The 25,094-nt window shown below is 42.2% G+C and overlaps 1 protein-coding gene across 2 annotated transcripts; it reads right to left on the reverse strand.

Moving 5' to 3' along the window:
- Positions 1-157: 157 nt before the first annotated feature.
- Positions 158-24,795, reverse strand: GNPAT (glyceronephosphate O-acyltransferase). 2 transcript variants are annotated; one of them, XM_071549507.1, is made up of 16 exons: positions 24,493-24,795; positions 20,995-21,183; positions 17,701-17,877; positions 16,733-16,862; positions 14,421-14,548; positions 13,956-14,031; positions 10,737-10,888; positions 10,516-10,646; positions 9,603-9,826; positions 6,918-7,163; positions 6,162-6,241; positions 3,629-3,769; positions 2,637-2,736; positions 2,450-2,543; positions 1,244-1,305; positions 158-818 (listed from the first exon to the last, which is right to left on the reverse strand). In XM_071549507.1, exons 1-16 carry the CDS (start codon positions 24,778-24,780, stop codon positions 775-777), a joined length of 2,262 nt encoding a protein of 753 aa, XP_071405608.1. In that variant the 5' UTR covers positions 24,781-24,795; the 3' UTR covers positions 158-774. The 2 variants fall into 2 exon arrangements, with proteins under 2 accessions (XP_071405608.1, XP_071405607.1); XM_071549506.1 differs by having other exon boundaries at positions 20,995-21,186.
- Positions 24,796-25,094: the final 299 nt, after the last annotated feature.

The following is a 25,094-nucleotide window of genomic DNA, read 5'->3' on the forward strand; positions in this document are numbered from 1 at the left end:
CGCCCCCGGCGCTCCCGCGCCCCGCCCCCGGCGCTCCCGCGCCCCGCCCCCGGCGCTCCCGCGCCCCGCCCCCGGCGCTCCCGCGCCCCGCCCCGAGTTCGGGTGTGTAACAGACACCGCAGTCAGCGATGGGAGGTAGGAAGAGATGACAAACATGTTAAGGACGCTGCTTTAATTCAATATTTAAATATAACATTCATGAAGTAATTAAAATAATGTCAAGTTGCTTTAAAAAAAAACCAAACAACAAAAAAGGAACCAAACCCAACCCAAACAAAAAAATACTACACAATTAGCAGTTTGGTTATTGCCCGAGGTTTGATTTGTGCTCTTCATTCCTTATGAATGCTCTGCCTTCCATTTACCTAGCCAGCAACCTTTTTTACTAAATATTAATAGCAAGTCTTTCAACTCCCTGTTACATTTTCATATCCATGAAATATTTGAAACCAATCACATTCCCTGTTACAAGTCTAGAAAAATGGATTTAGGTACTGATTACTGGTCACATCTCTTTAAATACTTACAAAAAAAAAGACAGTGTTTAATTTGTTTTAAAAAACAAAAGACACTGAGGATACAAATACAACTCTAACCCTCACAGCAGCAGCTCTAAGTGATCATGGAGAGCTGCCCAGCTGAAGAACAACTCTCTGCCTCCCACATTTGTAGCTGGCTGGGCAAGAGGGGAACCAGCTACAGCTCTTGCTTCAGCAGGGCCATGATCCATGTTCTCAGCAGGCACTTAGATCCACTCACAGCATCGGGGGCCACTTAGAGTCGTGCAGTCACGGGTTTCTGTACAGGTATCCGAGCATCTAACCAAACAATAAAAAAGGTAAACACTTCTGATGAACATGCTATAAAAACACCAAGCCACGAAACTACTTCTTACTTTATTTCCCTGGGTCATTGGGTTGCACAGTATGTGAAATAAAGAAGGGAGATTCAAAGCTGCAGCTAATGACATCAGAAAAAGTATTGCAAAAAAATATTACTGGGATTCTTACACAGTTAAATCTATGGAACTACTAGGGGAAAAGCACTACATGTAATGTATGTGCATTGTCCAAAGGTAATTTATAGTTTCAGACTATTCTGAGTTGGAAGGGACCCACAAGGATCATCGAGTCCAACTCTTACGTCAATGGCCCACACAGGGGATTGAACCCATGACCTTGGCATTATTACAGCCAAGTTTTAACCAACTGAGCTCTCTTCAAATTCATTAGAGAATGCTTACCAAACATGTCCAGGATTTTACTAACAGCCTCTTGATTTACATTGTAAGTGAATCCATTTGACCTATAGTTGAAAGAATAAAAAAAAAGTTTATTCAATGAACATTTCTTATTTCAGTTATTTCTACACAACTTTTAAAATTAAAACATTTCCATAATTACATAATATTTTTCATCGTAACAGCACACATATTAATATTAAAGACATGTCAGACTTCTAGTCAAAAAGAGTTATGGTTTCTTTATTCCTGCTCTGTTAACAGTCCCCATGTCTTTCTCTTCCCTTAGGTTTAACTGGGGACAACTGGAGGAAGAGAACAGTTGTTGTTTTCAATCATATATTTTTCAAGACTCTCTCTCTGAAACTGAGCCAAATATTCATCTGATGTCAAATTTTGTTGCACTCCATTTATTCCTTTTACTTGAAAGGGGAATTTAGCTATAGATATCTATTTAGCACAATGCAGTGGCAGGGGACATAACAACTACAGTACTTTGTGCACCTTTCAAGAGCATTGCAAACCTTAGCCTATTCATTTCCTGAATAAAGGCATTAAGGAAATAGCTCAGGGTCATCAGCTGCCAGCTGTGTTCTGTGAAACACTCAAGACACTTCAGGGACTTGTATCAGGGACTTCCATGGTCATACTATTAAATATAGTAAGAAGTATCACAACACAATTTAATAACACAATAATGTGTATCACTGTACTTTTGTATAACAATAGGTGGATTTTAATCTTAGGCCTATGAACTGTGTTAATGAACTTTAAGCTTTCGGTTAAATTGTTTTGAGTTGTCCGTGCTGAACTTCCCCAAAACTAGCAGTAGTCCTGACTATTGCTTACATTGCCTGACAAGGCTTATTGTAACACACAGAGTAACTCCTCTATGACAGAGGAGTTGGAGGGAAAGTTGAAAACCAAAAGGTAAAGAGAGTCAGAAGCAGCCTATAGTAAGTTAATGAATTTTGTTGCTGGGGCCCACAGGAGTCTTTCCACTATGAGGATGTGCCACTCTGCTTCTACAACGTGTACAGAAAGGAACTACCAGGTCTTCACCACAGCTCCAGTAAATCCAGTTAGCCTCTGTCTGACTGGTAGTCAGGCAGTTGGGGTTCTGCTGTTTTGCCTCATACCAAGAGTTCGAGCATTAAGAATTGCCACTACACTCCGACTTCTACTGACCAAAAAGCCAATGTTGCTTACGTTTTCTTTTTCTTCACTGCACCCAGTTGCACAAGAGCTGCTAAGGCATTTTTCTGCATGTCAGAAGACAGCGCCTCATAACACTGTGTAACTCCTATGGAGAAAGCAGAAACACAATTAAAATTTTTATAATTTTCTATTAACAGGCTGATCTTGTAAAATTATGTTGCATAACAGCTGTACACACCCTTCTCAAGAAGTTGAAAAACAAAGTTGCGGACTCCAGGTATGAACTGCTTCTCGGTAAATGCTTCTTTCATTTCCTTTGAGAGGTATCTGAAAATTAACTAACATTTTAAAGGAAATTAGCATTCCTTTCTTTTTGATTGTCAGCTTGTTATGAATTACAAACAGACATGTCCTTGGGAATAATTCTACTCCACTTTGAAAAGTGTAGGAAAGGAACTCAAAAGGTCATTATATAGGGATCTGAAAGTTTTATTAAAGTTTTACAGGCATAAGAATCCCAGTATTAAAGTAAGGTTCAGTATTTCTGTAATGGTTACCTTAGACAATTATCTAATGTTACTGTTCTTAAAATCAAAAACAGTTTAATTTTTTAAAGCAGTATCTGTTCCACAGATGGGAAAAACTGGGCAAATCAGGACAGTTCAGCCCAAGTCATACACCAGATCATTAACAGATTTCACTATGCTAAACATCTACAGTCCCACCAATTCTCTGCTGACATACCTGAAATTTTAGCCTCCTGGGTTTGTATACATTACTTATTACAGGAATGTAGGTATTTAATCATATTAAAATCTTGGAAAACCAAAAGACTTTAAAGAGATATAGATGTAATTAATAACTCCATAAAAGCTATCAGATAGGAGATGCAAACACATTTCCACACCTGGCAGGACAGCCCACATAAAATGAATTAAGCAAGAGCTCCTTGTAAAAAAGAACAATGAACCTGCTGGCAGCACACTCCCCACGAAGCTTATAAACATACAATGAGCCATCTTATTACAAGGTAGTTACTGTTTTAGTAAATTGGAGAGGGCTGAGCCAAAAGCTAAAATCAGGATCAGGTGTTTTACTGCTATTTCTTAACACTTGCACTCCCCCACCATGAAAACAGTCATCATTTATACTGCAGAAGTATCATAGCTCTCCTAGTTTCCCTATAAAACACAGGGGGAAAAAAATTAAAATTTCTGAAGGACAGCATACCTGGTAACCTTCCACAAAAGGTCTGAACATAGCTGACAAGAAAGATACTGTAACACTTCCTTTGTCAGTAGGGTAGATCTCCTGTTGACCCATTTGAATGGCATCACATTTTGTGAGCAGAAAACACCCTTCCTCAAAATCCTGGGTGAGAGATGCATAAGTGAAATTTTAAGATTTACAAGAAATGCATTTTCCACAAAATCAACAACAGAAACCACAGCCGGGTACCACTGCCAGTTCTGAACTCAGTTCTCCAGAGACTTGAATCAAAATTTTCCCATCTACCAGAAAACACCTTACAAAAAGTTAGTGGGAACATGTTCCTAAACACAGCAGTATCTTGATGCACAGCAGGCCTTGGCACAAAGAAAATGGCTGTGGCTGCTATTGCAACAGCCAGCCTGAGCTCCCTCAGGATTTTGTCAAAACAGGGTCAGGTTGTCTGGTTTAGGTTTTTTCTGAGCGTGTTTCTTATCTGTTTATCTATTTTTAAAGTAAGAGTTTGCCTTTATCTCATGCCCATTGTTTGCAAAAAATGATAATACAGTTCACTGACCTGTCCTCTACCAAAGAGACAAATGGCCAAAAAGTTACAAATTATGGAAATGTCAAAGATAAAACCATTTTACTGCCAATATGGGCATAATCAGAGGAGGAAACATGCACAGATAACACAAGGGGATGGCAAACAGACACAACAGACACATGAACAAATAGAGGGGTGGGTAAGAGATTGCTTAACATTACAGCAACTCTTTCATCCAACTCCAGTAAAGTCGGTCATAGCCAGCCACCTTCCAGTTCCTCTGCTGTGTTCTGCTATTTCAAAAAAAGCTACAAGAGGCAACAACTGCTAACAAATAAAACTAAACATAACAGTGCCTGCCAATCAGACTTTTAAAACAGCCCAATTCTCTTCTATATAAAAATCTACAAGATTTTAATATAGTCAAAAGCCTTGAATATTCTTATGAAAATTATTCTTATCTCTTTCCTAATGCAGAAAGGATGACAACTATCACCATGATATCTGGCCTTAGCACTGATAAAAATCACATGTAAGCAGTTTAAAATCCAAACAAAAACTCCACATGGACTTAAAAATTTATATTGGGCATGATGTAGAACCAGTTTCTTTACTGATAAACTTGTTCTCACCTGCATTTCAAGCTGGCTGGACCACAGCCAGCTCCAACTCAGCAGGTCTGTGTACAAACTGACAGAGCAAGTCCTGCAGAGAGCAAGAGCTGCCCGCAGTTTTCCCAGCTTGCCTGTGTCCAGCTGTGTTAGGGGTGAATGCAGGCACACTGAGCCCTATAGTAAGGCAGTACTGCAGGAACAATACTGGCTTTGCCTGAGCAATAGTTTCATGGGGGGCAGGAGGTAGAATGAGGGGGAACTCTTTCCAAGCAAACAGGATGCAACTAAAACTTCTGTAAGACTCTAAGAGGGAGACTGTTATGCCATTAAGAAAGTTCTCACTTAAAAACCTTCACAGGCTGCATTCTGCATTGTGCTCTCCACGACATAAATACCAGCAATAAAAAGCTAAAACGGCTCAACTATGAACCATCAAAATATTAAAAAAAGTTTACTAATGCACAGGAACATCAAAACCTTCAGAGTTCAAGGCCTAAGAGGAACATTAGCCATTGTATAAACAGTACAGAAGCAGCTACTGCCACGCTCTGCAGTCAAGAAGAAGTGGGTACAGAGGAACACTCAAACAGCTCAGGCACTGTGTGAAGCACTGGCTGTTGTCAGGCCTCTGGTAGCCTGACCATCACAGCCCACACACATGGAGCTACACAAAGCAACTGATCACAGCAGCAGGAGAAGGAGCATAATCACCCAGAGGACAACACATACTTAAATTTAGAATTGCATACTCTATTTGTCAAAGATAACAAGGGCATAAACCAGTCACATTAACTGGTATAATACCTATAGTTTAACTTTCTCAAAGAGCAGCAGTGCCCCTCTGCTACACAGGCTGCAAGAGCTATTAGGAAAAATTATCCTGCTGTACCCTCAATGAGAATTCCAGTTTTGTTTCTGCGCTGACAGAACATACCCACTCTGTGACAGAATTCAATTAAATCGACATTAACACGTTTTCCTTCACAGCCCAAGGTCTCTCATAACTGCAGAGCAAGAGGACAGTATTTACACTTCATTTAAAAGACTGTTTTACATATATTCATGTATCTGTTCTGGAAGACTGGTATCTTTATGCAAAAATACCAGACTTCTGCTACAGTTCATTTTAACAGTTCAGAATTGGGCAATTTCAGGATTTTTAGTTTTTTACTGGAACGAGGAAAAAGAAAGGTTGCATAAGCAATGTAGTGTATTCAGACCGTATTTTGCAACTACACAAATTACCCCCTTTTAAATTCTGCCTCCCACTTACAGATCAAGGTGATATCACTGTAGGTGTTTATCACAAGGCACTCATTCAGCAGAGCTCTGAAATCAGATGCTATTTTAGTTGGTTGCATTACTATCAGTATTTTTATATAAAGGATGTTACCTTCAATGAAATGCCAGGAAAAAAGATGAACTCATCTGAAAAAACATCTCTCAAGAAGTTGAAGCAGCTATAGACTTCCTCTAAAAAAGAAAATTGTAAAGTGCTTTAGTTTAAAAACATAATTTAAAGCATGCAAGTGAAAAGCCATTTACTCCTTATTTCAGAGAGTATCTAGTTCAAATAAATATGGACTTGACATTAGAAACACACATACATATATAGCAAAAACCACCACAACAGAACAGCAAGTACTCAAAGAACTTGACTGAAACATTGACAAAAGGAAAGAGCAGGGGGCTGTAGCAGGTAACATACATTAAATGCTACATAATCAGATGCTGCAAAAAACTAAGGTATAAATTCTGCAAAGTTTCTTTAAGTACCAATTACTTGAAAACACTTAAATACTGCGCGAGCAGTAGTGGGAAGAGAAGAAAGACTGAGAATTGACTGCACTGTATGCAAGCATGAGCTGTGCGCAATTTGTAACCCAGGAACTGAGATCAGCTTACCCTGACCCTACCCTGTCGGCAGAATATACCTCCTTTCAAAGGTATCAAAGGGTAAACAAACAAACAAAAAAGACAAGCTAAATACCCACAGGCCCTCCCAACACATCCACCTTATGCTCTGGGCCTCTCTCCAAATGTAGCAGTCAGAGATAGCTCCCTCTATCAATCGCAGAAATCTCATGTTCCTCTCACAGCTGATGGTGCAATTTGCAAAGCCAGCAGATTTTCAAGAGTCCAAATGTACCTTTTCTGAAGCTGCGTGTCATCTCCAAGGCAAGTGCCACCAGAGATGGTCGCACAAACACATTCAGCAACTGGTTCCTGTACGTGGCACACATGAGAATGGCCAGTGCATGCTTGAAGATGATTTCCCCTACGGCTCCATCTTCCACTCCTTTGTCATTTAGGACCACGTGGCCATCAACAAGTCGAGCAATGTTGGAATGCAGGGTGAGGCCAGACAGGACTGCTTTTTTGGCACACAGGTTATCTAACAGGAAAAAGAAACACTCAGGAAGATGCAAAAGGGAGCATGACTATTGAAACAGCCTAAAATCCACCAATCTTTTATTAATTTTTCTCACTAAAGACCAATTATTACACTAAACACTCAGAAATGTTCCAAAACAATGCATACCAGAAATTGGCAGCCTAGGCAGAGTCATGGAGAGAACTAATTCCAAACATTTCTCTAATTAAAACACTTCAAATTCAAACACTAAATTCTTCCACTTCCTAACAATGACAAATGCTTCCTTTGTCTCTGGACAAAGAGCTACAAATAAAAAGAGGAGGATAAATCTGTTTGATGGATACATTCATTAGTAAAGAAATGGAGACTATAATTCTGCTTAGGCATTTCTGACACTACAAGTCTTGAATCAGATGTACAGGTCTTTATAACCTTTTCATCAAATCTAATACACAAGGAAGGCCTTATCCCAAAGTAAATTTAAAGCAATCCTAACATAGGTATTGTAAGATAACATACCCGCTCAATGAGACACCAGACTGTACTTAAACCCAAATCTCTTCTTATGTAAGACAATCCTTTTAAAATGCCTAAAGCAAGGAAGCATGTGGCTTGCAGGATTTTTTAAAAACAACGTTATTCCAAGGCAGGCATGAGAGTCACAAACCTGTGTGCTTCAGTCAAGTTTTTCTGTCAGTGTGATACATCTCAAACTTTATTCAGATAAAGAGTAACATACCATCTCTGGAAAATAGACTCATCTTTTTAGAATACCTTAAACACTACCAAAACATGTCCTGAATCAAATTGGAATCAATTTGGCAAGTAAGAAAAGAAGGAATAAAAACTTCTTATGGAACACTTAAACACAATTTGCATGTTTCACAGCATCACAAGTAGAGCACATCAATAGAGCCTCTGGCATAAAAACCCTCACCACATTCTTTTAATACAAATTTCATGTAGAATCTCCTTTCATCTTATTTACTCCTTCAGCCTACTTTGTTCCAATCTTTCTAAAGCTCCCAAGTTCCTCAATGCAATAGGAAGCAGAAGACTGAGCAAGTCATTTTGCAGTTCCTGTTTTGAGTATAAAATTTCTAACAGCCAAGCAAACGTTCTGCCTGTAACAACCAATCTCAATCACATAGGAAGAAACAACTAGCTCTTCTGAGGCAGAATGGACAGGGTACATGTAGTTGCTGACATCACCAAATTAGCCTTTAAAATGTATTTATTCTCTCAAATTATTGACAATCCAAACCAAAACCACCAACCCTGTTTCTATGCAACTGGTGACGCCTCCAGCACAGCCAGCACACTCCAACACAATCTGCTCACTTGCTGTCAGTCCTCTATTTCATTACTGTGCCTATTGCTATTCCCTGACTACATCCCAACTCTATTAAAGCAAATGCTTATTCACTGTTGCTAAGAACAATATAAATAAGCCAACCTGAATGTGGTTTGTTTTTCAGTTTATTGCGCAGTAAGATTCTAAATGCTGTTTAAATATTGCCATGATATTCTTGCTTTTATTAGTCTGGTAAAAGCAGACCTTGTCTGCTTTCCCTGCAGTGGTCTTTTTTTCCCCCGAAAGAAGTGGTTTTCTTCCAGAACTGAGAGTTCTGTTATACCAGTAGCCTGCTCCTATTTCTTTATTGCAGTAGTGAGAGTGATCCTGGATTATATACAGAACTACAAAAGCAAAAACTGTTGTTTAAGTCTACCTACAGTGACTACTTGCATTACACAATGTTTTTGTTTTCTAGCTTTACTACTTACATCCTGAGACTCTAGAATTAATTACCTGTGTCACTCTGGCTCACAGAGTGAAGTTTAAAACAGAAAGTCTGAAAGGACAATCAACCTTTATATCTATATCTATATAAATGTGTGTGTGTACAAGTGTATAAATAAAACCACCAACGAAGCCTGCTCTCCAAAAGTCATCACTGTTTCTGGAGATAAAGTGAAATTAAAAAATTAACAGACAACTGAAGAGTTCTAATTTTTTTCTCACCCCTGTGTTTCTGCTAGTTCTTTGCCACAGTAACAACTTATATTACAGTCAGTATCAAGCCATAAATGTAGCATTACACCAAGTTAACTGCTGCAGATCATAAAATTGCCTGTGACTTCCATATGGTTCAGAAAGACAGACACTAGACAAATCTCAGTACTCTGGTACAAGTACCTTATAATTTCTCCCTCATTCCACAATTTAGGATATAATAGTAAAATATCTGTTCTGCTTCAAGCTATTTTTCAAATTAGTATCTTCGACAGGTTAAGTCAAAACCTGTCAGGTTTTATCATAATTTTTAGCATATCCTAAAATCCACTTACAAACTCTGAGAAAATGGTCTATTACCCTGTCACCATACATTGCTTCCACAGATACATAACTTATCCATCATAAACAAAAGGAACAGAAATAACACTTTCTGTGCATACCAGGCCATTCAATGAATCCTCCAAAAGTCTGCGTTAAGCCTTTAAGCCACAGGGTCTTTTCTATTAGAAGTTCAAATTCCATGGCTGGCAAATTCTGGAGCAGGAGAGCAGCAACTAGCACCCATGGGGTCAAAACCATGTTTTCTATTTGCAGGAGCTCCATTTTATAGGCTACGTCACTGACAAACTCTTGGATATCCTCAGATGGCTTTTGGGGAAGATGCCTGAAAAGAACAATGCAACTCAAGGTAAAAAGCTCCAAAAACTGGAGTAAAAATCACACCACTCTTTATTTCTTCCACACTGCTCCTAGATCCATAATTGCTTTACAGCACCTAACATCTGGAGGGTGATTCTATCTCTGTGCTAAGTAGACAGAAGTAGAAAGCAAAACATCAGTAGCTTTATGACAGTACTTGAAGCACAGATCTCAGTACTGGTGATGTACATTTGTTATCTTAAAATAAAATTCAAAAGCACTATGTTTTACATGACAAATTGCCAAAGCCACCCAATCCAGACACAGCTACAGCTCCCTGACACAGGGGCACTTAACAGTTTGCAGGAATAAAACAAGAAAGGGAGAGAACGGTGGAAATTTTAAGTGGCAAAAGCACTGAATTCTCAGAATACAGAGCTTTTCCTGGCTCGTGCATCATTATTAAATTTGAAAATGGCATCTTCTCAACACAGGGCAAAGCCACACAAGTAACAATCCATTTCAGAAACATCTATTCACAAGTGTCATAACACTCAGTTCAGGCAAAACAGGTTCAGTGGTCTGAATAGTCAGATGGAGGGAAGTGAGAGAAGTTGAAAACAAAATACAAGAGAACATCTTAATTATTTTCATAGGTGAGGATTAAATACATGTTTTTCCTGTGCATACAGCATGGAAAGATGTGGTTGTTACCTGGGAACCAAATTGTATGGGCACCGATTGATTCTCCCAGATGCCAAAGTTCTAAGGGATACTGGCTGGCCAATGTAGATATGTATGGTACCAAAATTGTCACTGAGGATTCTTCTGGCTTTTAACAACCCCTATGAAAATGGGAAGAGAAAACACAAATGTAGGTGCTACAGGGTGTGTGTACATCCACTTATGTTCTGCTCTTTAAGGAATTTACATACAGATGTAGATTCTTTGGGCTTTGGGACTCCTAGGAGTTCATATGCATAGAGAGATTCTTCTAATATCCTCTCATAGCTGATGCTGATGGGAACAAGGTATGTGTCAAAGACTTCACGTTTAAAAAAGGGTTCCATCACAATGCTGAGAAGACCTGCAAAGTGGGGGAAAAAAGAAAAAGCCAATCACCTGTCTGTTTCAAAGAGGGAAGAGAACTGCAAATTAACTCTGAAAAGGGTATCTTTGCATTTTAGAAACTGCTAATAGGGGTGCACTGTGCCTATTATCTCTTCAGGCAAAAAGAAACACAAGACATTGCCCCAGCTTTAAGACAGAAGGTAAATGGAAGCAATGATTTTGGACAGCTATTTGTGTTCTTTTCAGCAGCACTGCTCTGTCTGTGCTCATACAGTATCTTTCTTCTGAAGCTTCCCCATTACTATTACAGTTAGATTACAATGTTTCTCTGCTGGTCAGGAGATGCCTATTTTCTAGGAAGGGTGAAGAGAAATTTGTCTCAAAATCTCCAGCCCTTGTTCTTGTGGGTGACTTTAACCTGCCAGATATCTGCTGGGAGCTTCATACTGCAGAGAAGAGGCAGTCAAGGAGGTTCCTGGAGTGTATAGAGGACAATTTCCTTCATCAACTGGTAAATGAGCCTACCAGGGGTAAGGCCCCGCTAGACCTACTGTTTACAAACAGAGAGGGGCTAGTAGATGATGTAGTGGTTGGAGGCCGCCTGGGGCATAGTGACCATGAAATAATAGAATTTTCAGTCCTCAGGGATGTAAGGAGAGCCACCATTAAAACCTCTACTTTGGACTTCCGGAGAGCAGATTTTGGCCTATTCAAAAAACTGATTCAGAGCATACCCTGGGAAACAACCCTTAAAGGCAAGGGGGTCCAGGAGGGATGGACATGTTCTAAGAAGGAAATTTTGAGTGCACAGCAACAGGCTATACCAGTGTGCCGAAAGGCCAGCCGGAGGGGAAGACGGCCAACTTGGTTAAATAGGGAGATTCTGAAAGAAATCAGGGATAAAAAGAAAGTTTACAGACTATGGAAAAAAGGGCTGGCTACTTACGAAGAATTTACAGATAGAGCTAGGTCATGCAGGAAAAAAATTAGGGAAAGAAAAGTGGAATTTGAAGGAAATTTGGCTATTTCAGTTAGGGATAACAAAAAGTCCTTTTATAAATACATTAATAACAAAAGGAGGGGCAAGGAAAACCTCTATTCTCTGTTGGACTTGGAGGGAAATATAGTTAAGGAAGATGAGGAGAAGGCTGAGGTACTTAACACCTACTTTGCCTCAGTTTTCACCAGTAAGACTGGTGGCCCTCAAGACAACTGGCCTCTGGAGCCGGTAGACAGGGAGAGGGAGCTGAATACCCCTCCTGTATTCCAGAAGGATATAGTTACTGACTTACTGAGCCAGCTGGATCCTAACAAGTCTATGGGACCAGACGGGATCCATCCCAGGGTGATGAAGGAGCTGGCAGAAGAGCTTGCCAAGCCACTCTCCATCATCTTCCAACAGTCCTGGCTCTCTGGGGAGGTCCCAGATGATTGGAGGTTGGCCAATGTCACCCCAATCCACAAAAAGGGTTGCAAGCAGGACCCTGGCAACTATAGGCCTGTCAGCCTGACCTCCGTGCCTGGCAGGGTTATGGAGCAGTTCATCCTGAGTGCAATCACGCAGCACCTTCAGGGTGGACAAGGGATTAGACCCAGCCAGCATGGGTTTAGGAGGGGCAGGTCCTGTATGACCAACCTGATGTCTTTTTACGATCAGGTGACCCATCTGGTGGATGAGGGGAAGGCTGTGGATGTGGTCTATCTGGACTTCAGCAAGGCCTTTGACACTGTCTCCCATAATATACTCCTGGAAAAGCTGGTAGCCCATGGCCTGGACAAGTGTACCCTCTCCTAGATTAAGAGCTGGCTGGAGGGTCGGGCCCAGAGAGTGCTGGTGAACGGAGCTGCATCCAGCTGGCGGCCAGTCACCAGTGGTGTTCCCCAGGGGTCTGCGTTGGGTCCAGCCCTGTTTAACATCTTTATTGATGATTTAGATGAGGGGATTGAGTCCATCATCAGCAAATTTGCTGATGACACCAAGCTGGGAGGGAGTGTCGATCTGCTGGAAGGCAGGAGGGCTCTGCAGAGGGATCTGGATAGACTTGAGAGATGGGCTGATTCCAATGGGATGAAGTTCAATAAGGCCAAGTGCCGGGTTCTGCACTTTGGCCACAACAACCCCCTGCAGTGCTACAGGCTGGGCACAGAATGGCTGGAGAGCAGCCAGGCAGAAAGGGACCTTGGAGGACTGATTGACAGGAAGCTCAACATGAGCCAGTGTGCCCAGGTGGTCAAGAAGGCCAATGGGATCCTGGCCTGTATCAAAAATAGTGTGGCCAGAAGGACCAGGGAAGTGATTCTCCCCCTGTACTCTGCGTTGGTGAGGCCACACCTTGAGTACTGTGTTCAGTTCTGGGCCCCTCAGTTCAGAAAGGATATTGAGGTGCTGGAGTGAGTCCAGAGAAGAGCAACAAGGCTGGTGAAGGGACTGGAGCATAAGTCCTATGGGGAGAGGCTGAGGGAGCTGGGGTTGTTTAGCCTGGAGAAGAGGAGGCTCAGAGGTGACCTCATCACTGTCTAGAACTACCTGAAGGGAAGTTCTAGCCAGGTGGGGGCTGGTCTCTTCTCCCAGGCACTCAACAATAGGACAAGGGGGCACGGGCTTAAGCTCTGCCAGGGGAAATTTAAGTTGGATATCAGAAAAAAATTCTTTACAGAGAGAGTAATCAGGCATTGGAATGGGCTGCCCAGAGAGGTGGTGGATTCACCATCCCTAGAGATTTTTAAACGCAGATTGGACGTGGCGCTGAGTGCCATGATCTAGTAAATGGACTGGAGTTGGACCAAGGGTTGGACTCGATGATCTTGGAGGTCTTTTCCAACGCAATCGATTCTGATTCTGTGATTCTAAATTCAATTAAGTACACAATGGAGCGAAGGGAGCAAAAGCCATAGAGCTCAAGTGGTATGTATTGCTGCTCCTTGTATGGCCTTTGAACTCCAACCACAGTGTTTTCCAGTACTCTGACAGATCTCCCCATTTCCCCACTACCTTAACATCCCTTTCTATCTGAAGAGCTTACAAAGCACACAGACACTAATTAAAACCCTACTAATAAGTTACAAGGTTTCAATAAACCTACCAAATTTTGGCGTCAGTGTCTTGGCAGTGCGGCTTCTAGTCCCTTCAAGAAAGAATTCGATTGGGGCATAGCCACTCTTCCAAAGAAAAACAAACAAGCTGGTTACCAAATTACCCACAAATAGTTTTAAGCACTTCAAATGTAAGTAAGCTATTTTTTCAATGGAAGACACACATGTCTAATTTCAGTCAACACTATACATGAAAATATTGTGTCTGTCATGAGATACGGGCACACAATCCAAAGCAACTGATGAGCAGTAATTTATTTATCACTTACTGCTGAACTGTTATAACAGAATTCATACATGGCCTTCACCTACAGCAATTCTGAGCTAAAAGGCATGTAATCAAGTCACCATGAAGACTTTCAATCACATACTCGTAACATCATCTTGCATATTTCACATGAATCACTAACACTCTTTCTTAAGCACACATTTTGAAAGTTCAGTAATTTATTTACCCTTAACATTGTTTTTACATATTCAGCAAACACTGCCCAATAGAGTCTGTTCCCACCAAAGGAACGTCGCATGAAAAAGGCACCTGCCCTTCGCAGCAGCTCACCAACTATTTTCATTCCTAGGAAATCTGAAAAACAATCAAACAAAAAACATAACCACACACACAAAATTTATTGATAATATCAGCCAGCAGAATCAACCATGTTCTCTAATACACTGACTACCAAATAGAGAAGATCTCTTTGAAGGATTCCATTGTTGACAGTATGTTTATTTGCTTTCAGATTGTCTACCAAGACTTATGTGGACATGAATGGCACATTATAAAATGCTTTCGTATTTTTTTTGGTAAGCTGCATTCACTTAAAGCAATTTATTTTCATAATTCAACCATAATAGAGACTAAGTTTTTGAAGAACAATGTCTCACTCATCTGTAGGAAAAAGCAGTTACTATTGAATGTATCTTACAAGATACAGACCTTAACTGTCCAGTTAAACTATATTAGACCATTTAAGATCCTGACTCATCATGCTGGGGGACGTACACCAAACAAGCTAAAATTTTTTTATAGTTTTTCAGTTTTAAGCTATGATAGTCAATGCTTAACTTGTTAAAACCAGGGAACACCTAATATTAACAAAATTCTTAAGGAAATATTTAAAACGAGCCTACAATGCAGCTGGCCATGTGCCACTTCAACATCCTTGCCACCTCAATCCATGAAACACTTGAGAACAGCTACTAACCCAGTAAAACATTCACATTTCTAGCTGCAACACTGACAGTGACTGCCTTGAAGATGTCATAGATGTCAGAAACACGATCCCAGCACCAGCTAGACTCCTGATAATGTAGCGCATAGGATTTACCAGTGTTACAGGAACTTGTTTACCTTCCCTTAGCTAATCCCAACAGATCTATCTCTATGCTACTTGAAGCCAAGTGATAACTAACAAAGTAAAGGCACTTACTACTTATATCAGGAGAGTGTCTCTCCACTCAGCACAAGTACCCCTTCGAGAGTGAGTTTGTAAGCCACATCCTGTGAACTTCTAACATGATATGCAGTAAATATAACTACAACCACAGAGAACTGTATTTTCTTCAGAGAATTTAAAATAATACACACATGCAACATCAAGCTGCAAGCCCCTAATTCTTTGGGAGAACTTTGACCCTGAAGCACCTAAAACACTTGAAAAAATGTTAATCACTAAAAAAAAATCCCTGTAAGCTAAACTAATAGGTTCTTAAGATACCATGTTGAGATCCAAAACTCAAAAATACTCTAATCCAAGTCATCAAAGGATTACACCAATACCAATCACAGCATGTGAGCATATTTTGAACAATACACGACAGCCAAAAATCTGCAACACCTTGATCAAGGCACTTATGAGACACTGACTTCTGAATTCACAAGAATCTAACCTGCTTCACCCAGATGCAAACTCAAAGACCAGAGGAATCTCATCTTCCATAGTAAGCATATTCTCCCAGCTTCTGCTGGTTTTCTACTGGTCTTTCCAGCCTCTTGATAGGAAAAGTAGACTACAGTAAAGCAGTAGGTTCCTAGTTTTGCTAGCTTACCCGTGCATACTACAGTGCTGCACCAGACCCAAGGTGGTTTTCTGCCTGCTTAGAAGACCTGGTTGATACCCGACACTCTCAGATCAGGCTTCCCAGTTAGGTGTTGACAGAGTCCAGATTTTCAGAAAGCACATTAACTCAGAAGACATTTACTGTTCAAGTCTTCAAGAATTGTTTTCCACAAATATACTGGCTTCATCTGCTGTAGAACTAAGTATGTCCAAAATCCTAACTTCTGATGTGAAATTCCGCTCCTCACTATCTCCCATAACAGAGTTCTGCCAATGCTTCAAGGGAATCAGTCACATCAACAACAAGCACAAGGTGGGTAGCACTTTTTATCTGACTACTATGACTGCACTTAAAACTGTATGAAGTATCACAAAAAGTTCTGTATCCACAGTAGCTCTTGGGCAAGTTTTGCCTGTTACCAGGCCATAAAGGCAATATAGAAGTTGTCCTCACAACCCTCATCTTTGCCCTTGCCTTGAGCCTACAAATGGGGTACTTCTGGATGAACTTGCTATGAAAACAATTCACCTTTGATTTGGCTCGGCAGCAACAGAAGCTTTCAGACATTTTAAGTACCTCACCCAAGGAGGCTTTTATAAGATACACCTGAACAGAAGTTGAGCACAAGTACTTATAGTTGCAGCTACCAGACACCTTGCTACCAATCATGTGAATCCTGAAAGCACTGTCAAAAGAACATACTTGCCTATTCCTGCCGCAATGACAGGCAAAGCCAAGTCATATGTGTACAGCAAATAAGACAGCATCAAAAAGTCTACATAGCTTCGGTGACTGGGCAGCAGTACAACTGGGTGGTCCTGAATGGCATGTTGTAACTGAAAAAAAAAAACAGTGCAAAGAATATTGTTCCAATATTTACTGACTGACTGTTGAAATTTGCAAATACAGACCTGTACTGGCTTAAGGCAAACAGAAACTGATTCATGGGAGGGTCATTTCTCTGTTCACATACTCTCTACCTTTATCAGCATGGAATCCATAGCAAATTTGGAGCAATTGTTTCCAGGTCAGCGACCTGTGGTTCATAAGCATCACAGGACTGAAAAGCCAGGGCCACCCCATTATGTGATAGTCCAATTCAAGTCCCTTTTGATGGGGGACTATCAGGGGCTACCAGGACTGACATTGCTGACTTCCAGGAAATGCACTGCACCCTTCTGAACAGAGGCATCCAAAAACGTAGCAGGGAGACAATGGCTCCCAGGAAACTGAGGCAAACCTAAAGCATCTCATGCCTCAGAGGTGCTATGTTTCACTACCCTTAGCTGTATGTAGCTTTTGCAGAACAGCCAGTCAACTCAGCCACATAATGCTGTTTTCACCCTCAATTCTCCTAAAAGCATTATTATTTTATAATATCAGACAGAAGAGACTCTCTCACTGGCTGATCTAACAGAATCATGAGCACATGGTATTCCTTACCATAGGAAGCATTTGGAAAATGTACAAAACGTCCTGATAGCTGTTTGTCTCTAAAGTACTTATACATCATCTGTCTGTCCTCCCACATTTATTAAAAAATACAGTAATGAGCACAAGTTCAGAAATTTTTTTTTTCAAAGGGTATTTTCATATTTGTTACCTGAAGATTAGAGTTCTTGTCCAAGTGACTGATATGAAAGTACTATAATTTTTTTCCCCACCAGTACTCACTCTCTGCATTCCTTCTTCGTTCACACAAACTCTCTGGAAAAGCTGTTTAAATATTTTACTCAGAGTGAAGGCAAAAAATCTGACAGCTCCTAATTGCATACGGTGGCCCATCTCATCCAGGATTTCTGTGGCTTCTTCTTGAATAATATCAGGTGATTCTCCCATCTCTTTTGCTAACTAAAGAGAAACAAAACAAATAAAACAGCAGTGAGAAGTTGTTCCCTTCTCCTTGCCCATGCACACCATTCTAATGTACCACAATTACTGTGCAAGAACTATTGCAACAGTTACAAAATTTTATTTTATGCAATAGGCGTGTATCTAACCATACAGAATCTGTTCAGTGTCTGTCAACACAAGACAGCCAAGTTAAAGCTGTTCAAAAATCAAGAATGAGTTCAGATGTCAACAGCAGGTGGAAGGGTTTGCAATGATTCCCCCTCTGCCCAACCACAGCATCTGAATGTTTTAACTTGTAGCATGTTCAGAGATTTAAGTTCAAAGAATATTTCCTATATTATGGTCTGAAGAAGGTTGTATGCATTTCTCTTTGACTCACAATGTAAATATTTTAAGTGCATTTTGGTTAGAGTTTACAAAGAACCTCAGCCCTATCACGCTTCAATTTCTTTGTAATGTATTACTTTGGCAATGGGGAGCTGAATTGCATACAAAGCACTGTCTCTACTAGCTGTGCATATCAATGATCTTTTTTCTGTTGCCATGCACATTCCCTTTTGAAGTTTCTTAGAACTGACTTTAATGCTCATCCCTCCTACTTGATACTTTGAATCTAGAAATATTTAATTGAAAAGTGAAGTCTTTTTCTGTTACGGAGTAAGAAGCATGACTTTCACTGAACAGAGAGAAGGAAAGAGGAGGAATGGCAGAAGAAAGCACCTCCAGAAAAAGCACAGCTCTGTTTAGAAGCCAGCACTGCTTATCTACTATTTCTCATTTTGTTATGTATCCATCTCCTGCCATCTGCCCCCATATACCACCTTACTGTCAGATCTACTGGTTCAATTGTGTTGATTTCTTAAATGCATTACCCTTCATCCTAAGTATTTCCACATGCAGCTTTAACTAATTATTTCAAATGCTTAAAGAAGTCAAAAACTGCTTCCATTTAAGCCTGAGAAAATCAGTCTTGCTTAGGAAGTCAAAAAACTCTTCTTGTTATTCACTAGGGAAGAGACACTGTTTTCACTCACCAGCAAGAGGCTCACCACAAAGTTCATCCTATGTTATTTAAGTGAACATCTACTATGGAGCTAAGCACTTCTTCCCCAAAATCAAGAATCAAATAAACAGACAAGTGACATACAGCAAGCTAAAAAAACCAAGAACTTTAATAACCTCAACAATTTGGCATAAGAACAAATACTAGTATGCCTGTGTAAAGCCCTGTAAACCCTGTCCAGGCAGGAGAGACACTAATCGTAGACTGTTGGGCACATTGCCCAAGCAGCCTCAGATACTTCCAGTAATCTCCAGTGCAAAGCTGCTAACTAGGCTGCAATAGGAGGTCTGTTAACCCCCTTCAATCACTTGACACTAGCCTGGAAAATATCCATCAAAATAATTTTCCATCAAAAATGCAGCACTCTGGAAGAAAACATCACACAAATGTCTTTCTGTCAAGTCCTCTGCAAAGTACTTTCTTTCAGTAAATCTTTTAGTGTTTCTAAAGTTGCAAGACTGTTTTGACTTTCATACTACTCAGCAATCCAGGATGGCAACAGGACTACTTTGTAGGACGTTTACTTCTTCACATCATAACATATTCTGATCTATCATATGTAACATTGAGTGAGAAAAATTTTACAGCAGCCACTCACTCAGAAGTAATCAAAACATATATGTCTATTCACTTGGAATTACTTTCCATGAATAGTATTTCCATGAATTACTTTCCATGAATATTCCAGGAATACTGAAAATAGTTACTCTGCTAACTAGCACACACTCTTATTTCAGGCATTTCAATACTGTGTAAAATATCAGCCAGTTTGACCATAAAATACTTTATTATTACAAAGTAGCAGCTGCCCTTCATCTTAAAACAAAAATATGGTTAGATCTTAGACATATGGTTACATCTGTGAAATGTAACTCTCATTTTAGTGAAAGCAGCATTTAGGACTGACTCATAAATACATCACTAGCCTATAAAATTACAATAAGACATTCCCAAAGTATCAAAATGTCTACAAAGAAGGAGAGTGCCTCTGTCTTTCAGAATATTGCTCTGTGGCAAGGACAGTGGAGTAGGACTACAAATTAAAAAAAAAGAAGTCAGGCACATTGGAAAAGTTACTGGTGTAGTGTTGTATACTGTCTTGGTTTGAGGGGAAAAAACCAAAATGTTTTACCCACAAGCAGGGGAGGGGCCTCCTCCACGATAATCACACCACTCTTTATCAAATTTAAGAAAAGGAATTTTAATACAAGAAGGATAACTGATATATATATATATATATATATATGTAAACAGACTAGTGCAACCCACTTCCCCAACACCACAAGAGAGGAAAAAAAAAACAAAAAAAAACAACAACAAAACCCAGCAGGTTTTTTTCTCCGGGAGGAAAGGTTATACTCAAGTGTTCATATCACAGCCCGGCTGGCTGCAGAGTGAGTTTCAGTCCCTCTCCAGCGAGACAGACGAGCAGTGAGCTTTCAGATGGACTCAGTCTCTTCCCCCTGTGTTCCCCGTCCAAGAAGCAGAAAGATACGAGCAACCAGCAGCAAATCCAAGGCAGGCAGCAGCAGCAGCACGGCACGAAGAAGTAGTCCGAAGTAGGCAGTGGCAAAACAGCCAGGAAAACCCCAGCAGCAACCAGCAGGGCAGCCTGCCTCCTTCGAGCCCTCACTCCCCCTTTCTGCCGAGCCAAGACTGGGGAGAATATCCAAAAAAAAAAAACCAAAAGAGACAAACCTGCCCCCACCCCAGCGATCAACAGTTAACTGCTTCTTTTGTTAACCGCTGGCCTGGGCAGTTAAGTGGCAGGGGAGAGAATTTACATAATAATCCCAAACTACAACATTATAAAATCAAAACACTTGTTTCATGAATGAGCCATCTGACAGCTTTAGTGGCAACTCTATGATAAATCAGTATTTGTTTTTTCCTTCAAGAGTATTGCTCTCAAGTTATTCATTTACTGAACCATCTTCCAAACTAAAGCTATCATTTTGACAAGGTCAGCAATAATCTCTTTTTCCCTGCTGCCACACAAAGCTTGACTGTGCTCAATCTACCTCATCCTCCAGCTCAGTGTCCAGACTCACCTGCTTGATAACATACTGAACTTGCTCTGATTGGAGAACAGCACTTTTAATAGCGTTTGGCTTGCAAGGTGAAAGTCCCTTGTAGATCACAGGGGTGTAACATTTCATTGCGTATCTCAAGTCACTGGACAACCGTCTTTCCTCCAAGATATCTTCAAACTCATCTCTTTTCTTTGACATGAGCTCTTTCTGCTAGGAACATACAAATGAAGAATGAGACACTGTCTTGAGCCATTTGGTGATCTGCTTGGCTACAGCACCAACACAATGGCATGCAATATGTCTGCAACATTTGCGGTTTCTTTTTAGCTTTCAATAAAATCTGTATTCCACAATCTGTGAATGCAGGAACAAATATCACCTGCTTGGAACAGTGGTCCATAAAAAAAACTAAAAAGAAAAACAAACAAATAACACCCCCCCAAACCCCACTCCAACATTTTCCAACTGCAAAGATCCCAAATGATCCTATGCCACATGTTACTTAATTCTGGCCAACAGGAAGAAGTTGAGAGAACACCTGGGCTATTAAAGCTAAAGTACCTTGCCTCCAGCCTCTCCATGATTAATAGCTATTGACTAAAACACCTTTGATTTCAACTCCCACAGCTTCAGCAAGACAATGCCATGACTGACATTATAAAAACAAAATCATCAACACATAAAAAAATAATCTCTGCTACTTAAAGTTGCATCTGGGACCTTGGTGCCTTGTGGTGGTTTTCACAAAGCTTGGACATAAGGTACATGAAACACAGCCAGGCAGGAACAAACAAAAAACCCCACTGTCGGCCATGTGAAGATCAAAACGCAGTAATGGTTCACATGTAGGTAAAAAGAGAGCACAGCCTCTGAGTAACCAATACCACTGCTAAGCAGGAAAACAAAGGGTACATCAAGGACTAATTGTATCTCCATCCCACTGCAGAAATCTCAGAGGCAAAACTCTTCACTTGAGCCAGTAGATTCCTGTGCTGGAGAGAGATATCTCCTATTATCTCATGTAACACCACAGCTTGCATGAATGAACCCTCGGTCTTTCCAAGACTGAAAAATGTACTTCTCTAAACTTCAAACCTGCAGCAATAGTCACCAGAAAAGTAAGACTACGGGAGTAAACCCCTGTGAAACACAGTTATAAAAGTATCAGTTATCATCAAGTGTATCTATTAGAAGAAGATGCTAAAAATAAAAATCCCTACGTCTTCCTTCACAGTACCACTTGAAGGATAGCAAAGGCATCCTTCTCATTCATTCTGCCTCTTCTTCCTACGCAGAACCAATCTGATCATGAAGGATAAAACACATTGCTTCATGAGCTCTTACAGTGACCTTTCCCGGTGCTGAGTGGAAAGCCTTGCCAGCAAACACGCAGGAAAACACCAGGAACAGACATGCAAAATGCCCAGCGGTAGTGGCTGGGTTTTCAACCTTCGGAGAGGGAGTCAGGTTCCACCGCCACCTGCCCACAGCCACATCAGCAACACTATCAGAGCAGCTGACATTTAAAGTAGAAACCAAACCTTTAGTCACTGTTCATTTACCAATACAGGATAACGTACCAAAACAAAATAAAAAAACTCAAATCAGGACTATCTCCACTTAAGAACAACACAAATTCCTTCAAAGTCTAAACAGTATCAAAAGCCAATTTTGTTTTATATATAGGCAGGTTTGGAGACCATCCTTTTGCCTATATTGTGTGGGGAAAAGAACACGAGAAGATCAAACATTATAGTAGGATTTGTGTCCTCCAATGAGACCATCCTTCTACTAAAATTACATTGGGTATATTGTATAACTTTTCTTTCCACTACTGCATTTTAGAGAATTGCCCCACAGTACAAACTCTCCAAGGACTTCCAAAACAATCCTATATGGGGTATTCAATCCAGCCCCGCATTCATGTAAAACTTTCAGGGTTTTTTTTTCCTGGACTGTTTATAGCATTACAGTTTTCAATCTTTCCTCTTCCACAGCTTTCAACTGGCTGGTATTTTGCAACAGCTAAGTAAGCTAAGAACTGTTAAGATGACTGGAAATAGTTTGTATTAGCCATCTGTTGTTGTTGACACCTTATATCAATCCCCTTGATTAAAAATAAATCAGAAATAAATCCCCTATGTTCTGTAATGGTAAAAAAAGCTCAGCAGAAAGTATTATTTGGCTCTAAGTATACACCTATTTAAGGTGACAAGTCAGTTCTCAGAAAATCTAGACAACATTTATGTCAATTACAGAAGTTTAAATCCTGCAATTTGCAACTACACAAAACCCAGACAAAGAAAACCAGCACTCAGCATGGACATTATCAGCCACATCAGCAGTCACTGCGCTGCTACAGCCATTCCCCAACACGGCCCTGGTGAGGAGAACTTTGCAACGGCCCATTGAAAAATTACCTCTCTGCCTCTGCTCCTCATTTGATGTTTTCAGACTTGATGTGCAACCGATTTTTCTCCATGGCAATAGTTGTTTTTATGCCCTGTTCTGAAGGAGCACTGAGGGAGCCAAACCACACACTTTGCCAACAACTAAAGATTTGTAACGCTGCTTTTACACATTACAGCCAAGCCGTTGTTCTACCTTCAATTGCCAAGTGGTAGAGAGCACACTTAGAGAACACACTGTTGGAAAGCTGGACATCAGCAAATTCAGTGACAGGCACTGTTACTGCGACAGCAGTGAAGTACTGAAGTGAAACAGTGGGAGCCTGGAACTCCTCTGCTTCCTTATAACTAGGATATACAAACTAACGATGGTGCTTGTGTTGCACATGGGATAGGAGCATACTGACAAGATACAGAGAAGTTTGGGACTCTGGCGAAACAAGGAGTCACTTCCCTTTCTCCCTAGTCCCCTTCTCCAAATGCTGAGGGGGAGGGCACTTTGGGGGCTTAGCACCCCACACTGAAACCTCCTTGTCTGAGGCTGGCAAAGGAACTGCAGGGAACAAACAAGGTCAATAAATCGTTTTCACCGTGTAACACGGCAAAACCCGCTTCGGCTACCCTATCCCTATGACAATCTCCCAGGGCTGCATTCACCGTCGCTGGCAGCGCAGTTTTCTGCAGGGCCGAAACCCTGCGGAGCTCCCGGTGCCCGGACACCGTCGCCCCGGGACACAGCTCCCGCAGGGAAGAGCCACTGCCCACCTTCCACGGCTGGGCTGACGCGAGACGCGGCGCTCGGCACCGGGAGCCCCGGCTGTCACGACTGACTGTCGTGGCTGTCACACCGGAGGCGCAGCCGGGGCGGAGGAGCGGGCGCGGGAAGGTGACCCGCAGAGCGGAGCAGCCCGGCTGCCGCTCGGCCGCCGCCGCCCCCGCCGAGGCCTCGCCCCTGCCCCGGAGCGCGGCCTCCTCTTCCCACGGGACGCACACCGGGGTAAAAGGAGTGCAGGGACTGCATTACGCGCCGGCATTCCGCTTCGGCGGGAGCAGCCCGGAGGGGGGCAGGTGGCCCCTTCCCCGCGGCACCGCTCCCGCCGCTGCCTACCGAGTACATGGGCGCCTCTCGCCGCGCCCGCCCGGGGGCCGCCGCTGCCGCTGCCGCCATGGTCCTGCGAGCTCCGCCGCGCCGCGCCGCGCCCGCCCTACCCCGCCGTGCAGCCCTGCCACCCGCCGCCGGCTCCCGCGGCGCCCATTGCCCCGTGCCGCCCCGGCCCGGCTGCCCGGCGCGCTGCTGCGGCGGAGGGCGGGGGCACCGCGCCATGGGCGGTGCCACTCGGGCCGACGGGAGCCGCCGGGGCTCACACGCCGTGCGCCCGCGGGCCGCGGCAGCCATGGGGCCGCGGGGGCCGCGCCGCCGGCTGGAGGCGGTGCTCGGCGCCCTCTACGACCTGGGTGGGTGCGCGGGGCGGCCCCAAAGTGCTCCCCGGGGACCCGGGAAGGGAGGAGAGGGGAGGGGAGGGGAGGGGGCCGGGCGTGTCCGCTCCGGAGCGGAGCGATGGGGCTGACTCGCGGCATGTGTTCGGCACGCAGGTGAGGAGGAGCCCGGCGGCGCTCGGGCCGCCGCGGAGGACGGCGAGGCGAGCGCAGCGGCGGAGGGAAGAGGAGAGGAAAAGGAGGAGGATGAGAGGCGGTGGCCGGCGGCGGGCG

This window comes from Pithys albifrons, chromosome 2, assembly GCF_047495875.1.
Source record: "Pithys albifrons albifrons isolate INPA30051 chromosome 2, PitAlb_v1, whole genome shotgun sequence".
Classification (NCBI taxonomy): Eukaryota; Metazoa; Chordata; class Aves; order Passeriformes; family Thamnophilidae; genus Pithys; species Pithys albifrons.